The 17,545-nt window shown below is 45.5% G+C and overlaps 1 protein-coding gene across 7 annotated transcripts in view; it reads left to right on the top strand.

Annotated features, from left to right (window-relative positions):
* LOC143808394 (uncharacterized) overlaps positions 1-17,545 on the top strand; it is a 426,051-nt gene that overhangs the window by 7,565 nt on the left and 400,941 nt on the right. For 5 of the 7 annotated variants that reach the window (XR_013221946.1, XM_077290987.1, XM_077290993.1 and 2 more), the window contains exons 2-3: positions 4,018-4,184; positions 17,107-17,172. Coding sequence is in view for 6 of the 7 variants with exons in the window: in XM_077290987.1 (XP_077147102.1) it covers positions 17,125-17,172 (48 nt within the window). In the remaining variant the exon portion in view is untranslated. The remainder of the gene's footprint in view (positions 1-4,017; positions 4,185-17,106; positions 17,173-17,545) is intronic. The other 2 variants (XM_077290990.1, XM_077290989.1) reach the window with 1 other exon arrangement.

Raw genomic sequence — 17,545 nt, forward strand, 5'->3', positions numbered from 1 at the left:
ACAGGATGGACCGACCCATTAAGATAGGTCTTGTGCGCCTAAGAGACTCGAATTTGTTGAACTGCTAATTGCCGCCAAAACTGCCGCCATTATAGCACCATGTGGCGTGCAGGAGGAGAAGGGTGTGTTGTCGTTGGCGGTGCTTGGAGGAACTTTTTGGAAGTGCATTTGAACAGCAAGGTGGATTGCTGTTGAGGGGAGACAGAGAGAAGAAAAAAACAAAAAAAAAAATCTATAAATCTTCAGCTTAGCGAGTGTGAACTGAGCGTAAGTGTGAACGGCGGTAAGTGTGACTTGTGATTCAGTGACTTGTGATTCAGTGACTTGGGATTCAGTGACGTGTGATTCAGTGACTCGTGATTCAGTGACTCGTGATTCAGTGACTCGTGATTCAGTGACTCGTGATTCAGTGACTCGTGATTCAGTGACTTTGGAATTAGGGAGTTTCCAAGGGAGGAATTGCTGTCTGTTTTTTTTTTTTCATGTCAGACTAATTTGATCAGCTTCTATGAAGAGGTAAGTTCTAGACTGGACCAAGGGAACCCAGTGGACATAGTGTATATGGACTTTTCTAAAGCTTTTGATACAGTGCCACACAAAAGGTTGTTACTTAAAATGAGAATAATGGAGATAGGGGAAAATATGTGTAAGTGGATTGAGAGTTGGCTCAGGGATAGGAAACAAAGGGTGGTTAATAATGGAGCACACTCGGACTGGGTCGCGGTTAGCAGTGGGGTACCACAGGGGTCAGTATTGGGCCCTCTTCTTTTTAACATATTTATTAATGACCTTGTAGGGGGCATTCAGAGTAGAATTTCAATATTTGCAGATGACCCTAAACTCTGCAGGGTAATCAATACAGGGGAGGACAATATTATATTACAGGATGATTTATGTGAACTAGAAGCTTGGGCTGATAAATGGCAAATGAGCTTTAATGTGGATAAATGTAAGGTCATGCACTTGGGTAGAAGTAATAAGATGTATAACTATGTGCTTAATTCTAAAACTCTGGGCAAAACCGTCAATGAAAAAGACCTGGGTGTATGGGTGGATGACAAACTCATATTCAGTGGCCAGTGTCAGGCAGCTGCTACAAAGGCAAATAAAATAATGGGATGCATTAAAAGAGGCATAGTTGCTCATGAGGAGAACATAATTTTACCTCTATACAAGTCACTAGATCGACCACACTTAGAATACTGTGCACAGTTCTGGTCTCCGGTGTATAAGAAAGACATAGCTGAACTGGAGCGGGTGCAGAGAAGAGCGACCAAGGTTATTAGAGGACTGGGGGGTCTGCAATACCAAGTTAGGTTATTACACTAGGGGCTATTTAGTTTGGAAAAACGAAGACTAAGGGGTGATCTTATTTTAATGTATAAATATATGAGGGGACAGTACAAAGACCTTTCTGATGATCTTTTTAATCGTAGACCTGAGACAGGGACAAGTGGGCATCCTCTACGTCTGGAGGAAAGAAGGGTTAAGCATAATAACAGACGTGGATTCTTTACTGTAAGAGCAGTGAGACTATGGAACTCTCTGCCGTATGATGTTGTAATGAGTGATTCATTAATTAAATTTAAGAGGGGACTGGATGCCTTTCTGGAAAAATATAATGTTACAGGGTATATACACTAGATTCCTTGATAGGGCGTTGATCCAGGGAACTAGTCTGATTGCCGTATGTGGAGTCGGGAAGGAATTTTTTTCCCCAAGGTGGAGCTTACTCTTTTCCACATGTTTTTTTTTTTGCCTTCCTCTGGATCAACATGTTAGGGCATGTTAGGTTAGGCTATGGGTTGAACTAGATGGACTTAAAGTCTTCCTTCAACCTTAATAACTATGTAACTACTAGATGGTGGCCCGATTCTAACGCATCGGGTATTCTAGAATATATATGCGTAGTGTATAGCGCAGCCCACGTTGTACATTGCGCAGCCCACGTTGTACATTGCGCAGCCCACGTTGTACATTGCGCAGCCCACGTTGTACATTGCGCAGCCCACGTTGTACATTGCGCAGCCCACGTTGTACATTGCGCAGCCCACTGTGTACATTGCGCAGCCCACGTTGTACATTGCGCAGCCCACGTTGTACATTGCGCAGCCCACGTTGTACATTGCGCAGCCCACGTTGTACATTGCGCAGCCCACGTTGTACATTGCGCAGCCCACGTTGTACATTGCGCAGCCCACGTTGTACATTGCGCAGCCCACGTTGTACATTGAGCAGCCCACGCAGTATATTGTGCAGCCCACATAGTATATTGCGCAGCCCATGTAGTATATTGCACAGGCCACATATATAGCAATGTAAGCATGATATTCCTGTTACAAAAAAAAAATAAAAAAATAATTAAAATAAAAAATAGTTATATGCTCACCTTCCGTTGGCGCCTGGATCCAGGAAGCGGTTACCGACGCTTGGGATCCACCGAAGCTAAGCCGAGCCGAGGGCGCCGGCCGCCATCTTCCTTTCCCAGGATGTATTGCGAAATTAGCCAGAAGACTTAGCGGTAATTTCACAATACATCGGCGGGAACGGAAGGTGGCGGCCAGCGCCAGCGGCTCGGCGAACTACGGAGGGTGAGTATAGCAGGTTTTTTGTTTTTTTTTTAATTATTTTTAACATTACATTTTTTTACTATTGATGGCGCATAGGCAGCCTCAATAGTAAAAAATTGGGGACACACAGGGTTAATAGCGGCGGTTACGGAGTGCGTTACCCTCGGCATAGCGCGATCCCTTACCGCCGGCATTTACCCTGTGTGAGCGGTGACCGGACAGCGTATGCGGGCGCCGGCAGTGAGTGCGGGGAGTAAGGAGCGGCCATTTTCTTCCGGACTGTGTGCGTCGCTGATTGGTCACGGCAGCGATGACAGGCAGCTGGCGAGACCAATCAGAGAACGAATAACCGTTACGGAAGTTGCCGACAGACAGACAGAAGGACAGACGTAAGTACCCCTTAGACAATTATATAGTAGATGTAAAATACGCCCCATAGAATCCTGCATAAAGGTTAATAATGGCCCCATAAGATCCTCCATAGACACATTTGCCCAATATAGTGCTGCACAAACCTTGATTATGGCCCCATAAGATGCTCCATAAATATATTTGCGCCATATAGTGCTGCAGAAACATTAAATATGGCCCCATAAGATGCTCCATACAGACATTTGCCCCATTTGCTGTTGCTGCGATAAAAAAAAAAAAAAATCTCATACTCACTTCTCCGTCGCTCAGGTCCCCGGCACTTTCAATATTCACCTGATTTCGTTCCGGCGCCGCTCCATCTTCAGCGTCTTCTGCACTGACTTTCAGGCAGAGGGCACGCACTAACCACGTCACCGCGCCCTCTGACCTGAGCGTCACTGCAGAAGACGGAGCGGCGCCGGAACGAGCAGGTGAATATCGCGCATCGCTGCGCTCCCCCTCCCCATTATACTCACCTGCTCCTGGCGCGGTGCAGTCCCTGGTTCCCCAGCACCGCAGCTTCTTCCTGTATTGAGCGGTCACCGTTACCGCTCATTACAGTAATGAATATGCGGCTCCACCCCTATGGGAGGTGGAGCCGCATATTCATTACAGTAATGAGCAGTACCATGTGACCGCTCAGTACAGTAAGAAGCTGCCGGGGAACGAGGGACCTGCAGGGACCGCGCCAGGAGTAGGTCAGTATAATTAGACAGCCCCCACTCCCCTTCCCCTTATGCTGAGTATCTCAGTGTGGGGGTGGCAGAATGCCGCCGCCGAGGAGCCTCCTTGGACCTCTGCATCATCAGGCGGCTCGCTGGCAACCCCCTGTCGGCTGCGCCCGGGGCACATGCCCCGGCTGCTCCCCCCTGGATACGCCACTGCATGGACCTACTTATGCTATACACTGGGGACATGGCACCTGTGGACACTTCAGATTTCCCCTGATGTAGAGAAAATTGAGATGTGCATGTAGCCTAACAGTCATCTCTTCTCTTGTGCTCTCCACATTAAATATCCTTTCTTAAAACTACAGTTTTCCAACATGTCACCATCCATGGCCAGACCAATGATGATGGGATCCCACGTAGCTACCATCATGCTATGGTTTTGTCTTGCTCTGATTTCCACCAAAATATCACATTGTGGCTACCATCTGCCCTTCCTGCCTTCCCCTGAGTTCCACGACTTTCATCAGCTTAGGTAAGCTCAAAATCAAAGCAATGAATCATTTTATGGATTATTTCCTTCCTAAATGCAAAGTTAAGCAATTTTTTAATTAGTCACCCTTAAAATAAATTCCACCATTTTGCTACTACAGTGTCTAAGTCATTTATTGTATGTTTTTCAAACCAGAACCAAATCCATCACCCTTCTAATTTCTCTCACTGTTAGAAATAACAAGAGGAAATGAAAGGGTGTTTTACACAGACCTTTAGAAAGGGGAGAAAGCATGTATGCAGTCCTGGAGGGCAGAGAAAATTACCTATAGAAAAGGAAGAAAGAGGAAGTGAGTGCAGGACAGAAGCTGTGCTTCTATATGAGCAGTGAAAGCAGCAGCACACTGGATATACGCAATGTAGCGAAATATGTATAGGTATATATGTGTGACTAGCAGTAATTTAACATCTGTCCTGAGACTGCAGGTCTCACAGGGGTCACATCGTATGTTATCCTGAGAAAGCAGTCTACTGTCTCCAATCTCGCCAGGTGGTCTTGCTAAGAACCAGGAAGGGGAAGCGCTCCACACGTTCTGTTTCTTTTGAGGAGATGTCAATTACAGCCTGACACTATCTATCTGTGAGAAACATATGCAGGGAATTTAAGAGAAAATAATATATTCATTGGTGGAGTGTTCAAGGTCCAGTCACAAACAAGCAGTTATAAATATTAACATGAGAGGCTGGTCTAGAAATTTGACCTCCAGGGTGACTCTATAAATTAGACCTACACACAAAGGGGGGGTTCACAGATTGAGGGGCAGCCAAGCTGATGTGTTACAGTCCATATTCGTTTCCCCCTCAGGGAGCAGAAAGCAGACTACACAGTTAGATATTTCTGTAAGTTTTCTCCCGTTTATTTTTATAACTGTTTTGCATATTTGTATGTTTTTTTATTACATATTTTTATACCCTTTTTATTGTAAGCACTGTACCTTTTTGTATTAAAGCATCAAACTTTAACAAGTTGAACTTTGCATGTTCTAAAGAATCCATAGCCTTAAACTGTGTGAGCCTTATGATTGGCAGACATTAGTAGTAATATTTGCGGGACTCATCGCCCGTGTGTTCGGTGACTGGTGGCAGCCTGTATGAGCGAGTGTGTGGCCTGGGTTGGTGTGTGATTTATGCTCCCATTACAGCATAGGACAGAGGTTGAATGCTGGACTGAGAGAGGGGAGATAAATTAACCCTTGCAGACGCAACCCCAACTCGCGTGCTGAGAAGCGGGTACGTGGCAAATTGGTGGCAGAGCGGTGGGATAGAATTATTTCTATTAAAGCATTAGTGAATGGTTTAAGCAATTATGCCCTGTACTAAAGAATTGGTATCCTTACGAGGAGTGCTCCAGCTACAAGGTTCAACTCAGTGCTTACTTAGACATACTTGCAATCATTTTCCCTTCCCTGTTTTTCTTTTCTATATTTTATTTGGCAAAGGCTGTTCATCGATATGGCAGTCCAGTACAAGAAGCAGAGCAAAGAGGTTCTGACTGGCCTCTGTGAGCAGAGAGGCATAGAGACGGCCGACAGATCCAAGGAACTGCTGATACGCGCCTTGGTCGAGCAGGACATAGAGCAAAGTACTGGGCAAGGAGAGAGTCCACCTCGGAGAAACTCAGCAATGCCAGCTCTTGCACCAGAGATACCTGATGGAAATGCCAATGCTGAGGAGCCTATGAACTTTACTTTACAAATGGCGTTACAAGAGCTGGGAACAAGTGATTCCAATCTGCGCTGCAGGCAATACTATCTACCCCGTGAGCAGTGGGCGCAGTGTGTAACCCCAGGGTTGAGAGGCAAAGCCCTGGAAGTTTTTGCTGGCCTCCCACTAGACCTAGATGAGAACTATGAGGCCACAAAAGAGGCCCTGATCAGGAAATACAACCTAAGCCCAGAAGTGTATCGGAGAAAGTTCCGGAACCTACAACGTGGATCAGCTGACAGCTATGCAGGTGTTGTGAGCACCTTGAGGACCACGTTCCACCAATGGATCAGGGGACTTTCTGTTAACAGATCTTTCTGTTAATGGATCTTATGGTCAAGGATCAATTTCTTCACTTGTGCCCCACAGTTGTACAACAAGGATTGCTGACTGTTATGTGGCTAACAGGATGCCCGAGGTGCGGAAGCCATCGGGATTCAGCTAGAAGGGAGGAAAGCCAAACGGGGACTCTTTCTCCTCTGCCGGCCGATCACCAGTGCTGTCCAAGCCCACCTCCTATGGGATCCCGGGGAATAGACATTCTCTAGGTGATGCATACCGGTGCTTCTCCTGCAACAAAGTAGGACATGTTAGCGCTGTCTGCCCTGATAGGGAGAAATGCCCAGCCACAACCACAAAGCCATCTGTGTCCCCACCGTCTGTCCCCTTTGTGGCCGGCTCTGATGCGACGGATAATGAGAACTGTGGAGCAGGGAAAGGACAGAGAGAAGTGGGAGTATCAGAGGCTATTCCCACCAATGTGTTGCTAGACACAGACCTGGGGAGGATGGTGCCCCACTATATTTCTCCCTTGCAAGTAAATGCTACAGAGAAGGTGGAAGCAAATGACCCACCTGAGATCCCGTGCAAGGAGAAAATGTACCATTGCACAGGACTGTACGTATGTGGCAGCTGTGACCCGGAGTCAGGCTGCAGCTCAGACTCAACCCCAGAGAATCGGGGATGAGTCTCAGACAGAACTGCCAGAACAGGAGGCCCATACTGTGGCCTCGGAGCCTCCTCAGATGGCAGACCCAACAAGGTCCCTGATAACCAACACTGAAGACTCAGCTTCAGACCAGGGCCTGGAAGTCACACAAGGCCAGGGCCTGCAGACTGACAGTCAGAGCTTCCAGGAGGCCCTGGAGACAGATATCAGTCTGAAGAAGCTCCAATGTCTTGCAGACCGACCCCCTGCTACTTCTGACAAGTAAAGAGTATACTGGGACAAGGGCAGACTGTATAATGAGACTCTAAGGGTACCGTCGCACAGTGCCATTTTGATCGCTACGACGGCACGATCTGTGACGTTGCAGCGTCGCATGATTATCGTTCCTGATCGCAGTAGCGTGTCAGACACTGCAAGATCGTAACGATATCGCTGGAGCGTCACGAATCGTGCTGTCGTAGCGATCAAAATGGCACTGTGTGACGGTACCCTAACACCTAAAAGCGTAGAGCCTCACATACCATCACATAGTGATCCCTTCACTACAAACATGAAACCAATGGAGGACTATGAAGGTACAGTATGTAAAAAGACGAAAATGTATTGAAATAACAAACAATTAACATATACAAAAAATATCAATATATAGAAGCTTATACAAAAATACAGCACCGCTAGTCACAGATGCTGCCGCCGGCAGCTTCTCATTCATCCATCAGTGGTTTACGGCCGGGACGGTCGCATTAGCACCGCTCCTGGTTGTAAACTGTATATCCCCTAGATATGGATTACGGCGTGGGACTGAACGCCAGACAAGTATGATATATTGTTGGTTTGTTTTTGTTTTTTTTTATTACAGGAGATCAAGGGCATTTTATGGATTAGCTGAATAATAAAGATGGCAAACTGTATTTAGTGTTTTATTTCATTAAAAGACTTTATTCAGGCTGTGTCTTTATTTAACCCTTTCACAACGATAGGTTTAGTAATGGATAGGTGTCTTATTGGCATCTCTCCATTACTAAGCCAGCTTGTTGTCACCTTACAATACAAAGGTGACATCAACACCCCAACTATTACCCCTTATGACACTGCTACAGGGCAGTGGGAAGAGAGAGGCTAAGTGCCAGAATTGGTGCATCTTAGAGATGCGCCATTTCTGGGGCGGCAATGAGCTGGTGTTTGTAGCTGAGGGGAAACCAATAACCATGGTCCCTTCCTAGGCTATTAATATCAGCCCGCAGCTGTCTGCATAGCCTTTTCTGGCTATTATAGGGGGACCCACATCATTTTGTTGGGCGGCCCCCCTATTTTAATAGCCAGTAAATGCTAAATACACAGGTGCGGGCTGAGATTCATAGCTTGGGAAGATCCATGGGTATTAAGCCCTTCCTAAGCTATAAACATCGGCCCCCAGTTGCTGGCTTTCCCTCCCTGGCGCAGAAAATTGTGCGGGAGCCCATGCCATTTTGTTCCCGAAAAGATTCTTGTATTAAATACATACAAGTTTGTTGTGAATAGCACTTTTGTGGGTTCTGCCCTTGGGTTCCCTCTGGTGGTGGCAAGTGGAACTGCTGCTCCTTGGATTCAGCCTTAGCAGCTGTGTTCACTTATTGCCCCTGCTCACTCTCTATTTAATCTGGCTCTGGACTTCAGTGCATGCCAGCTGTCAATGTCTTAGGGTTAGATCCAGTTTTCTCCTCGGATATTTCTCATGGCCTGTCCATTTCAGCATAAGATAAGTCCTTGCTAGTTATGGTTTTGTCCATTTGCTTTGGACTTAATTGTTCAACTTATGTTATGTTTCTTTTTGTCCAGCTTGTCATTATGATTCATTCAGGCTAGCTGGAAGCTCTGGGAAGCAGATTTGCTCCTCCATATCGTGAGTCGGTGTGGAGTCCCTTTTTGCATTATCTGCGTGGATTTTCTAGTTTTTAATACTGACCGCACAGTATCTTTCCTATTTCTGTCTATCTAGACTAGAATTGGCCTCCTTTGCTAAAATCTGTATTTCATCTCTGTGTATGTAATTTCCATCTCTACTAACAGTCAATATATGTGGGGGGCTATCTTTCCTTTGGGGAAATTTCTCTGAGGCAAGATAGTTTTTCTGTTTCATCTTTTAGGGTAGTTAGTTCTTAGGCTGTGAAGAGGCGTCTAGGGAGCGATAGGAACGCTCCACGGCTATTTCTAGTGTTGGCGTTAGGATTAGGGTTGCGGTCAGTATAGTTACCACCTACTCCGAGCTTGTCCCATGTTTTGTCTTACCACCAGGTCATATCTGTGTTGCTCTTAACCATCAGGTCATATTTGTGTTGCTCCTAACCACCAGGTCATATCTGTGTGGCTCCTAATCACCAGGTCATATCTATGTTGCTCCTTATCCACCAGGTCATAACAGTACAGCTGGCCCGTAATGTGTTGAATGCATCTCAAAAGAGGGAAAAGAAAGTTCTGAGTCATTTTTTTTTCCTTTGCAGTTTGCTTTGTCTTTTTTTTCCCCCTTAATCTCTGGGTGGTTCAGGATCCTGGTATGGAGGTTCAGGGTCTGTCCCTGCGAGTGGATCAACTCGCTGCAAGGGTACAGAGTATTCAAGATTATGTTGTCCAAACTCCTGTTTTGGAGCCTAGAATTCCTATTCCTGATTTGTTTGCCGGAGATAGATCTAAATTTTTGAACTTCAAAAATAATTGCAGGTTGTTTTTTGCTTTGAGACCCCGTTCCTCTGGCGACCCCATTCAGCAGGTGAAGATTGTCATTTCTCTGCTGCGTGGCAACCCTCAGGACTGGGCATTTTCCCTTGAACCAGGAAATCCTGCATTGCTTAATGTAGACGCATTTTTTCAGGCGCTCGGATTGCTGTATGACGAACCTAATTCTGTAGACCCGGCAGAAAAGACCTTGCTGGCTCTATGCCAGGGTCAGGAAGCAGCAGAAGTGTATTGCCAGAAATTTAGAAAGTGGTCTGTGCTCACAAAATGGAATGAGTATGCCCTGGCAGTGATTTTCAGAAAGGGTCTTTCTGAAGCCCTTAAAGATGTTATGGTGGGGCTTCCCACACCTGCTGGTTTGAACGAGTCAATGTCTTTGGCCATTCAGATTGATCGACGCTTGCGCGAGCGCAAGGTGGTGCACCATATGGCAGTGTCCTCTGGGCCGAGTCCTGAACATATGCAATGTGATAGAATTTTGACTAGAGCAGAACGGCAGAAATTCAGACGTCAGAATGGGCTGTGTTTTTACTGTGGTGACTCTACTCATGCTATCTCTGACTGTCCTAAGCGTACTGAGAGGTTCGTTAGGTCTGTTACCATTAGTACGGTACAGCCTAAATTTCTCTTGTCTATTACTTTGATTTGCTCAATGTCGTCCTTTTCCGTTATGGCATTTGTGGATTCAGGAGCTGCCCTGAACTTAATGGACCTAGAATTTGCCAAATGCTGTGGTTTTTTCTTGGAGCCTTTGCAGAGCCCTATTCCTTTGAGGGGGATTGATGCTACACCATTGGCCAAGAATAAACCTCAGTACTGGACACAGTTGACCATGAATATGGCTCCAGCACATCAGGAAAACATTCGCTTTTTGGTGTTGCATAATTTGCATGATGTTGTTGTGTTGGGTTTTCCATGGTTACAGGTACACAATCCAGTGCTGGATTGGAAATCTATGTCGGTGACTAGTTGGGGTTGTCGAGGAATACATAGCGATGTTCCTTTAATGTCGATTTCCTCTTCCCCTTCTTCTGAGGTTCCTGAGTTTTTGTCGGATTTCCAGGATATATTTGAGGAGCCCAAGTCCAGTTCCCTTCCTCCTCATAGGGACTGTGATTGTGCTATTAATTTGATTCCTGGCTGTAAGTTCCCTAAGGGCCGACTTTTCAATCTGTCTGTGCCAGAGCATGCCGCTATGCGGAGTTATGTAAAGGAGTCTTTGGAGAAGGGGCATATTCGCCCGTCTTCATCGCCGTTGGGAGCGGGGTTCTTTTTTGTTGCCAAGAAGGATGGCTCCCTGAGACCTTGTATAGATTATCGCCTTCTCAATAAGATCACGGTCAAATTTCAGTACCCTTTACCGTTGCTATCTGATTTGTTTGCTCGGATTAAGGGGGCTAGTTGGTTTACTAAAATTGACCTTCGAGGGGCGTATAATCTTGTGCGCATTAAACAGGGTGATGAATGGAAGACAGCATTTAATACACCCAAAGGCCATTTCGGATACCTTGTGATGCCATTCGGACTCTCAAATGCTCCATCTGTGTTTCAGTCCTTTATGCATGATATCTTCCTGAACTATCTAGATAAATTCATGATTGTATATTTGGATGATATTTTGTTTTTTTCCGATGACTGGGAGTCTCATGTGAAACATTTCAGGATGGTGTTTCAGATCCTTCGTGATAATGCTTTGTTTGTTAAGGGGTCTAAGTGCCTCTTTGGAGTTCAGAAGGTTTCTTTTTTGGGTTTCATTTTTTCTCCCTCGACTATTGAAATGGACCCTGTTAAGGTCCAGGCCATTCATAATTGGACTCAACCCACGTCTGTAAAGAGCCTTCAGAAATTTTTGGGCTTTGCTAATTTTTATCGCCGTTTCATTGCTAATTTTTCCAGTGTGGTGAAGCCTTTGACCGATTTGACGAAGAAAGGCGCTGATGTGATGAATTGGTCCTCTGCGGCTGTTGAGGCCTTTCAGGAGCTTAAACGTCGTTTTACTTCTGCCCCTGTGTTGCGTCAGCCTGATGTTTCTCTCCCTTTTCAGGTTGAGGTTGACGCCTCTGAGATTGGGGCAGGGGCTATTTTATCTCAGAGAGCTTCTGATGGCTCTGCGATGAAACCATGTGCTTTCTTCTCTAGAAAGTTTTCGCCTGCTGAGCGTAATTATGATGTCGGCAATCGGGAATTGTTGGCTATGAAGTGGGCATTTGAGGAGTGGCGACATTGGCTTGAGGGAGCCAAGCATCGCGTTGTCTTGACCGATCATAAGAATTTGATTTACCTCGAGTCTGCCAAGCGGTTGAATCCTAGACAGGCTCGATGGTCTCTGTTTTTCTCCCGCTTTGATTTTGTGGTCTCGTATCTTCCGGGATCTAAGAATGTGAAGGCTGATGCCCTTTCAAGGAGTTTTTTGCCTGATTCTCCGGGAGTCCTTGAGCCGGCTGGTATTCTCAAGGAGGGGGTGATTCTCTCTGCCATCTCCCCTGATTTGCGGCGGGTGCTTCGGGAGTTTCAGGCGGATAGACCTGACCGCTGTCCAGTGGGGAAACTGTTTGTTCCAGATAGATGGACTAGCAAGGTAATTTCTGAGGTTCATTGCTCCGTGTTGGCTGGTCATCCTGGGATTTTTGGTACCAGAGATTTGGTTGCTAGGTCATTTTGGTGGCCTTCCTTGTCGCGGGATGTGCGTTCTTTTGTGCAGTCCTGTGGGACTTGTGCTCGGGCCAAGCCTTGCTGTTCTCGTGCTAGTGGCTTGCTTTTGCCCTTGCCCATCCCTGAGAGGCCCTGGACGCATATTTCCATGGATTTTATTTCTGATCTTCCTGTGTCTCAGAAGATGTCTGTCATCTGGGTGGTGTGTGACCGGTTTTCTAAGATGGTCCATTTGGTACCTTTGCCTAAATTGCCTTCTTCCTCTGATTTGGTTCCATTATTTTTTCAGCATGTGGTTCGTTTGCATGGCATTCCGGAGAATATTGTGTCTGACAGAGGTTCCCAGTTTGTTTCTAGGTTTTGGCGATCCTTTTGTGCTAGAATGGGCATTGATTTGTCGTTCTCTTCAGCATTTCATCCTCAGACAAATGGCCAAATGGAGCGAACCAATCAGACCTTGGAAACCTATTTGAGATGCTTTGTGTCTACTGATCAGGATGATTGGGTGACCTTCTTGCCGTTGGCCGAGTTTGCCCTAAAATAATCGGGCTAGTTCTGCTACCTTGGTTTCGCCCTTCTTTTGTAACTTTGGTTTTCATCCTCGTTTTTCTTCAGGGCAGGTTGAGCCTTCTGACTGTCCTTGTGTGGATTCTGTGGTGGATAGGTTGCAGCAGATTTGGACTCATGTGGTGGACAATTTGACGTTGTCTCCGGAAAAGGCTTAACGTTTTGCTAACCGGCGTCGGTGTGTTGGTCCCCGGCTTCGTGTTGGGGACTTGGTCTGGTTATCTTCTCGTCATGTTCCTATGAAGGTTTCTTCCCCTAAGTTCAAGCCTCGTTTTATTGGTCCTTATAAGATTTCTGAAGTTATCAATCCGGTATCTTTTCGTTTGGCCCTTCCAGCTTCTTTTTCCATTCATAATGTGTTCCATAGATCCTTGTTGCGGAGATATGTGGCGCCTATAGTGCCCTCCGTTGATCCTCCTGCTCCGGTGTTGGTTGAGGGGGAGTTGGAATATGTGGTGGAGAAGATTTTGGATTCTCGTTTTTCGAGACGTAAGCTTCAGTATCTGGTCAAGTGGAAGGGTTACGGTCAGGAGGATAATTCTTGGGTTGTTGCGTCCGATGCCCATGCTGCCGATCTGGTTCGTGCTTTTCACTTGGCTCGTCCTGATCGGCCTGGAGGCTCTGGTGAGGGTTTGGTGACCCCCTCCTCAAGGGGGGGGGGTACTGTTATGAATAGCACTTTTGTGGGTTCTGCCCTTGGGTTCCCTCTGGTGGTGGCAAGTGGAACTGCTGCTCCTTGGATTCAGCCTTAGCAGCTGTGTTCACTTATTGCCCCTGCTCACTCTCTATTTAATCTGGCTCTGGACTTCAGTGCATGCCAGCTGTCAATGTCTTAGGGTTAGATCCAGTTTTCTCCTCGGATATTTCTCATGGCCTGTCCATTTCAGCATAAGATAAGTCCTTGCTAGTTATGGTTTTGTCCATTTGCTTTGGACTTAATTGTTCAACTTATGTTATGTTTCTTTTTGTCCAGCTTGTCATTATGATTCATTCAGGCTAGCTGGAAGCTCTGGGAAGCAGATTTGCTCCTCCATATCGTGAGTCGGTGTGGAGTCCATTTTTGCATTATCTGCGTGGATTTTCTAGTTTTTAATACTGACCGCACAGTATCTTTCCTATTTCTGTCTATCTAGACTAGAATTGGCCTCCTTTGCTAAAATCTGTATTTCATCTCTGTGTATGTAATTTCCATCTCTACTAACAGTCAATACATGTGGGGGGCTATCTTTCCTTTGGGGAAATTTCTCTGAGGCAAGATAGTTTTTCTGTTTCATCTTTTAGGGTAGTTAGTTCTTAGGCTGTGAAGAGGCGTCTAGGGAGAGATAGGAACGCTCCACGGCTATTTCTAGTGTTGGCGTTAGGATTAGGGTTGCGGTCAGTATAGTTACCACCTACTCCGAGCTTGTCCCATGTTTTGTCTTAACCACCAGGTCATATCTGTGTTGCTCTTAACCACCAGGTCATATCTGTGTTGCTCTTAACCATCAGGTCATATTTGTGTTGCTCCTAACCACCAGGTCATATCTGTGTGGCTCCTAACCACCAGGTCATATGTGTTGCTCCTAACCATCAGGTCATATCTATGTTGCTCCTTAACCACCAGGTCATAACACAAGTTCCATAATTTGTAAACCATGTCTCCTACCTGTCGGCTCCTGCAGTGATTTTACAGAAGCCAACAAATGAATTAACGGCTATTCTTCTATGTATCTTTGTGTGTCACTGACATATATATTACACCTATTCTATGTGTGTATATGTATTCTATCTATTCTAACCTGTCACTGTGATTTTACTGTACACCGCACATGCTGGCTTTTCAAAGAACACCGGTGCGTATTTCTTGCAAGTCACACTGATGGTCCGCGTGGTGTGAGATTTTTTTTCTAGTACCCATAGACTTGCATTGGCGATTTCACTCGCATGTGTAATACGGCCGAGAAAAAAAACGGTGATGGGAGCTGCCCCATAGATTAACAGTGGTCCGACTGCTATGCTATTTTTTTTCTCGCATAGCACTCGTCCGTATTCATCTCTAGTGTTACTCCATTCTAAGAAAGGCTGTATGACGCTTTATAAAAGTTTCCTGCCTAATTTGAAAATTAGGCTTCTTTCACACTTCTGTCTTTTTGTGACCGTCGTAGTGCAGCAAAATGACGGATCGACGGACGTCATAAAAAGTGAAAACGTGTGCGACGCATCCAGTGTAATGACGGATGCGTCGTCCACAAATTCCGGGAAAATAAATGAGAGAGAGAGAGCGTGAGAGAGAGATTTTTTTCCTGGACTTGAAAATCGTTCAGGGCATGCTCAGAGGAGAAAAACTGGATCCGTCGCTGGATTCCAGTGTTTGACGGTCAGCGACGGATCCTGCGTCCATAGGCTTCTATTCTAGTGAACGACGTATGACGCAGGATCCGTCGCTACACGCTTTCCCGACGCAGACAAAAAAATGTTACATTGAACGTTTTTTCCATACAACGGTTCGCCAAAACACAACGGATCGGTCATACGACGGATGCGACGTATGGCCATCCGTCGTGATCCGTCGCTAATACAAGTCTATGGGAAAATGCAGGATCCTGCATTCTCAAAAATCGACGAATTGTGACGGGAGCTGAAAGAGGGAAGTGTGAAAGTAGCCTTATTTGTCTGAGTCTATTTCTAGCTGGGCTCATAAAATGATCTTTTAAGTGTGATAATTAGACAGCCATTTTGACACTGATTTTCATGGTAAGTACACCAGCCTCATCAGATTTGAGAGACATAATTAATGAGTTTTGCAGTGTGTAATGTGATGCTAACAGATCCACTATTAAGGTGTATTCCCATCTCAGACATTTGTGTCCATCGAATAAGCCATAACTATCTGACGAATGCCAATCTCACATTTTGGCTAAAAATTTCCGGAAATTTTCGCGGCAATTCTGCAACTCCTGCCACGGGTATATCGCATGCAGAATTGGCATGCGTATTCCCGCTAAACACTAGCGTTTTGCAAGCGTAATTAGCTTGCAGAATGCTAGCGTTTTCCAAGCGATCTGCAGCATCGCTTGGAAAACTGATTGACAGGATGGTCACACTTGTCCAACAGTGTTTGACAAGTGTGACCAACTTTTTACTATTGATGCTGCCTATGCAGCATCAATAGTAAAAGATATAATGTTAAAAATAATTTAAAAAAAATTTAAAAAATGGTTATACTCACCTTCTGATGGCCCCCGATCTCCTCAGCGGCTTCCGTTCCTATAAATGCTTTGTGTGCAGGACCTGCGATGACGTCACTGTTACGTGACCGCGACGTCATCGCAGGTCCTTCACACACAGCATCCCTGGGAACGGAAGCGGTAGTGTGCACTGCTGAGAGGCGGGAAAACTCCGGTGTCATCAGAAGGTGAGTATATCACTATTTTCTATTTTAACTCTTTTTTTTTAAACAATTACATGGTGCCCAGTCCGTGGAGGAAAGTCTCCTCTCCTCCACCCTGGGTACCAACCGCACCTGATCTGCTTACTTCCTGCATAGTGGGTATAGCCCCATGCGGGAAGTAAGCAGATCAATGCACTCCTAGGTGTGCGGAATCCCTGCGATTCCGCAAATTTAATGAACATACTGCGTTTTTTTCTGGAATGCGATTCCACTCAGGAAAACAGTGCAGCATGTGCACAAAAAATGCGGATTGCATTCTATTAAGTAGGATGCTTAATGTATGCGTTTTTTTTCGCGTTTTTATAGCGAAAGACCGTGAAAAAAATGCACAAAGCCTTATACTCCACACCTTTCTTCAGAATGGCTGTTCCCTATTCTGCTTTTACATCTTTTTTCCATAACTCCCATGGAAATCAATGAAGAGGACCACTAATATTCACGGCCATCTCTCTATACATTGGAATTGGCGTGCACCTATCGGACAGTGATGACTTATCCTGTGGATGGGCATTAACTATTTATGGTGGAAGTACCCTTTTATTAGGCTGTTTAATGAGTAAAGGGGTTTTCTATGAGTCGAAAAATTCTTAACCTGAAAAGGTTTTGTGTTGAATATTATTTCAGTGCATTTTTTCTTGCTTTGATGTTCTTTCTGGCCCCATTATCGGGGACACATGCCACTCCTTGGCTCTCAGGCTTGTGGCCATGTTGCCAGTTCAGCTTACTACTATTATAACTTTACCTTGTGGTGTCCTGTTCCCACCATCTTTATCCTGCCACTGTACCTCCTTGTTCTGTACAGCCAACGACACCTCCTTTTCCATCTCTATCCTCCGGATCCATCTCTTGCTGCACTAATCTATTCTATCTCATTACATCCCCTTGCTCCAGGTCACCTTTCCATATGTGATGGGCTGGAGGCTCCTGAGATGGTGTTCGGTGTGGAGCTCCTGTGGGGTAAGTACAGTGACTATGGAATATGGCGTCCTCTACATGATCTGTGCCCTGCAGGGACATTAGTGGAGGAGACTACACTTGGGTTACAGTCGCTGATGGCGTCGGCCCTATCCCATGTACTACATGTGATGGATGATACATAACCATAGAAAACAAACGATCAAACACCCAACATCATTAGATGCAAAGTAATATTTTATTTTATAAAAAATGTAATATACATACACAGAGGTATTCAGGAAAAGCCAGGGAGGGAAAAGATGAAAAAACCTCAGGTCACAATGTGCAACAAGAAACGGCCAGGGGTGCAGGCATGTGGACTATGTAATAATATATGGCTAATCAGTAACTAGGTTCCAACAAAGGACTCCTA

Source organism: Ranitomeya variabilis, chromosome 2 (assembly GCF_051348905.1).
Source record: "Ranitomeya variabilis isolate aRanVar5 chromosome 2, aRanVar5.hap1, whole genome shotgun sequence".
Taxonomy (NCBI): domain Eukaryota; kingdom Metazoa; phylum Chordata; class Amphibia; order Anura; family Dendrobatidae; genus Ranitomeya; species Ranitomeya variabilis.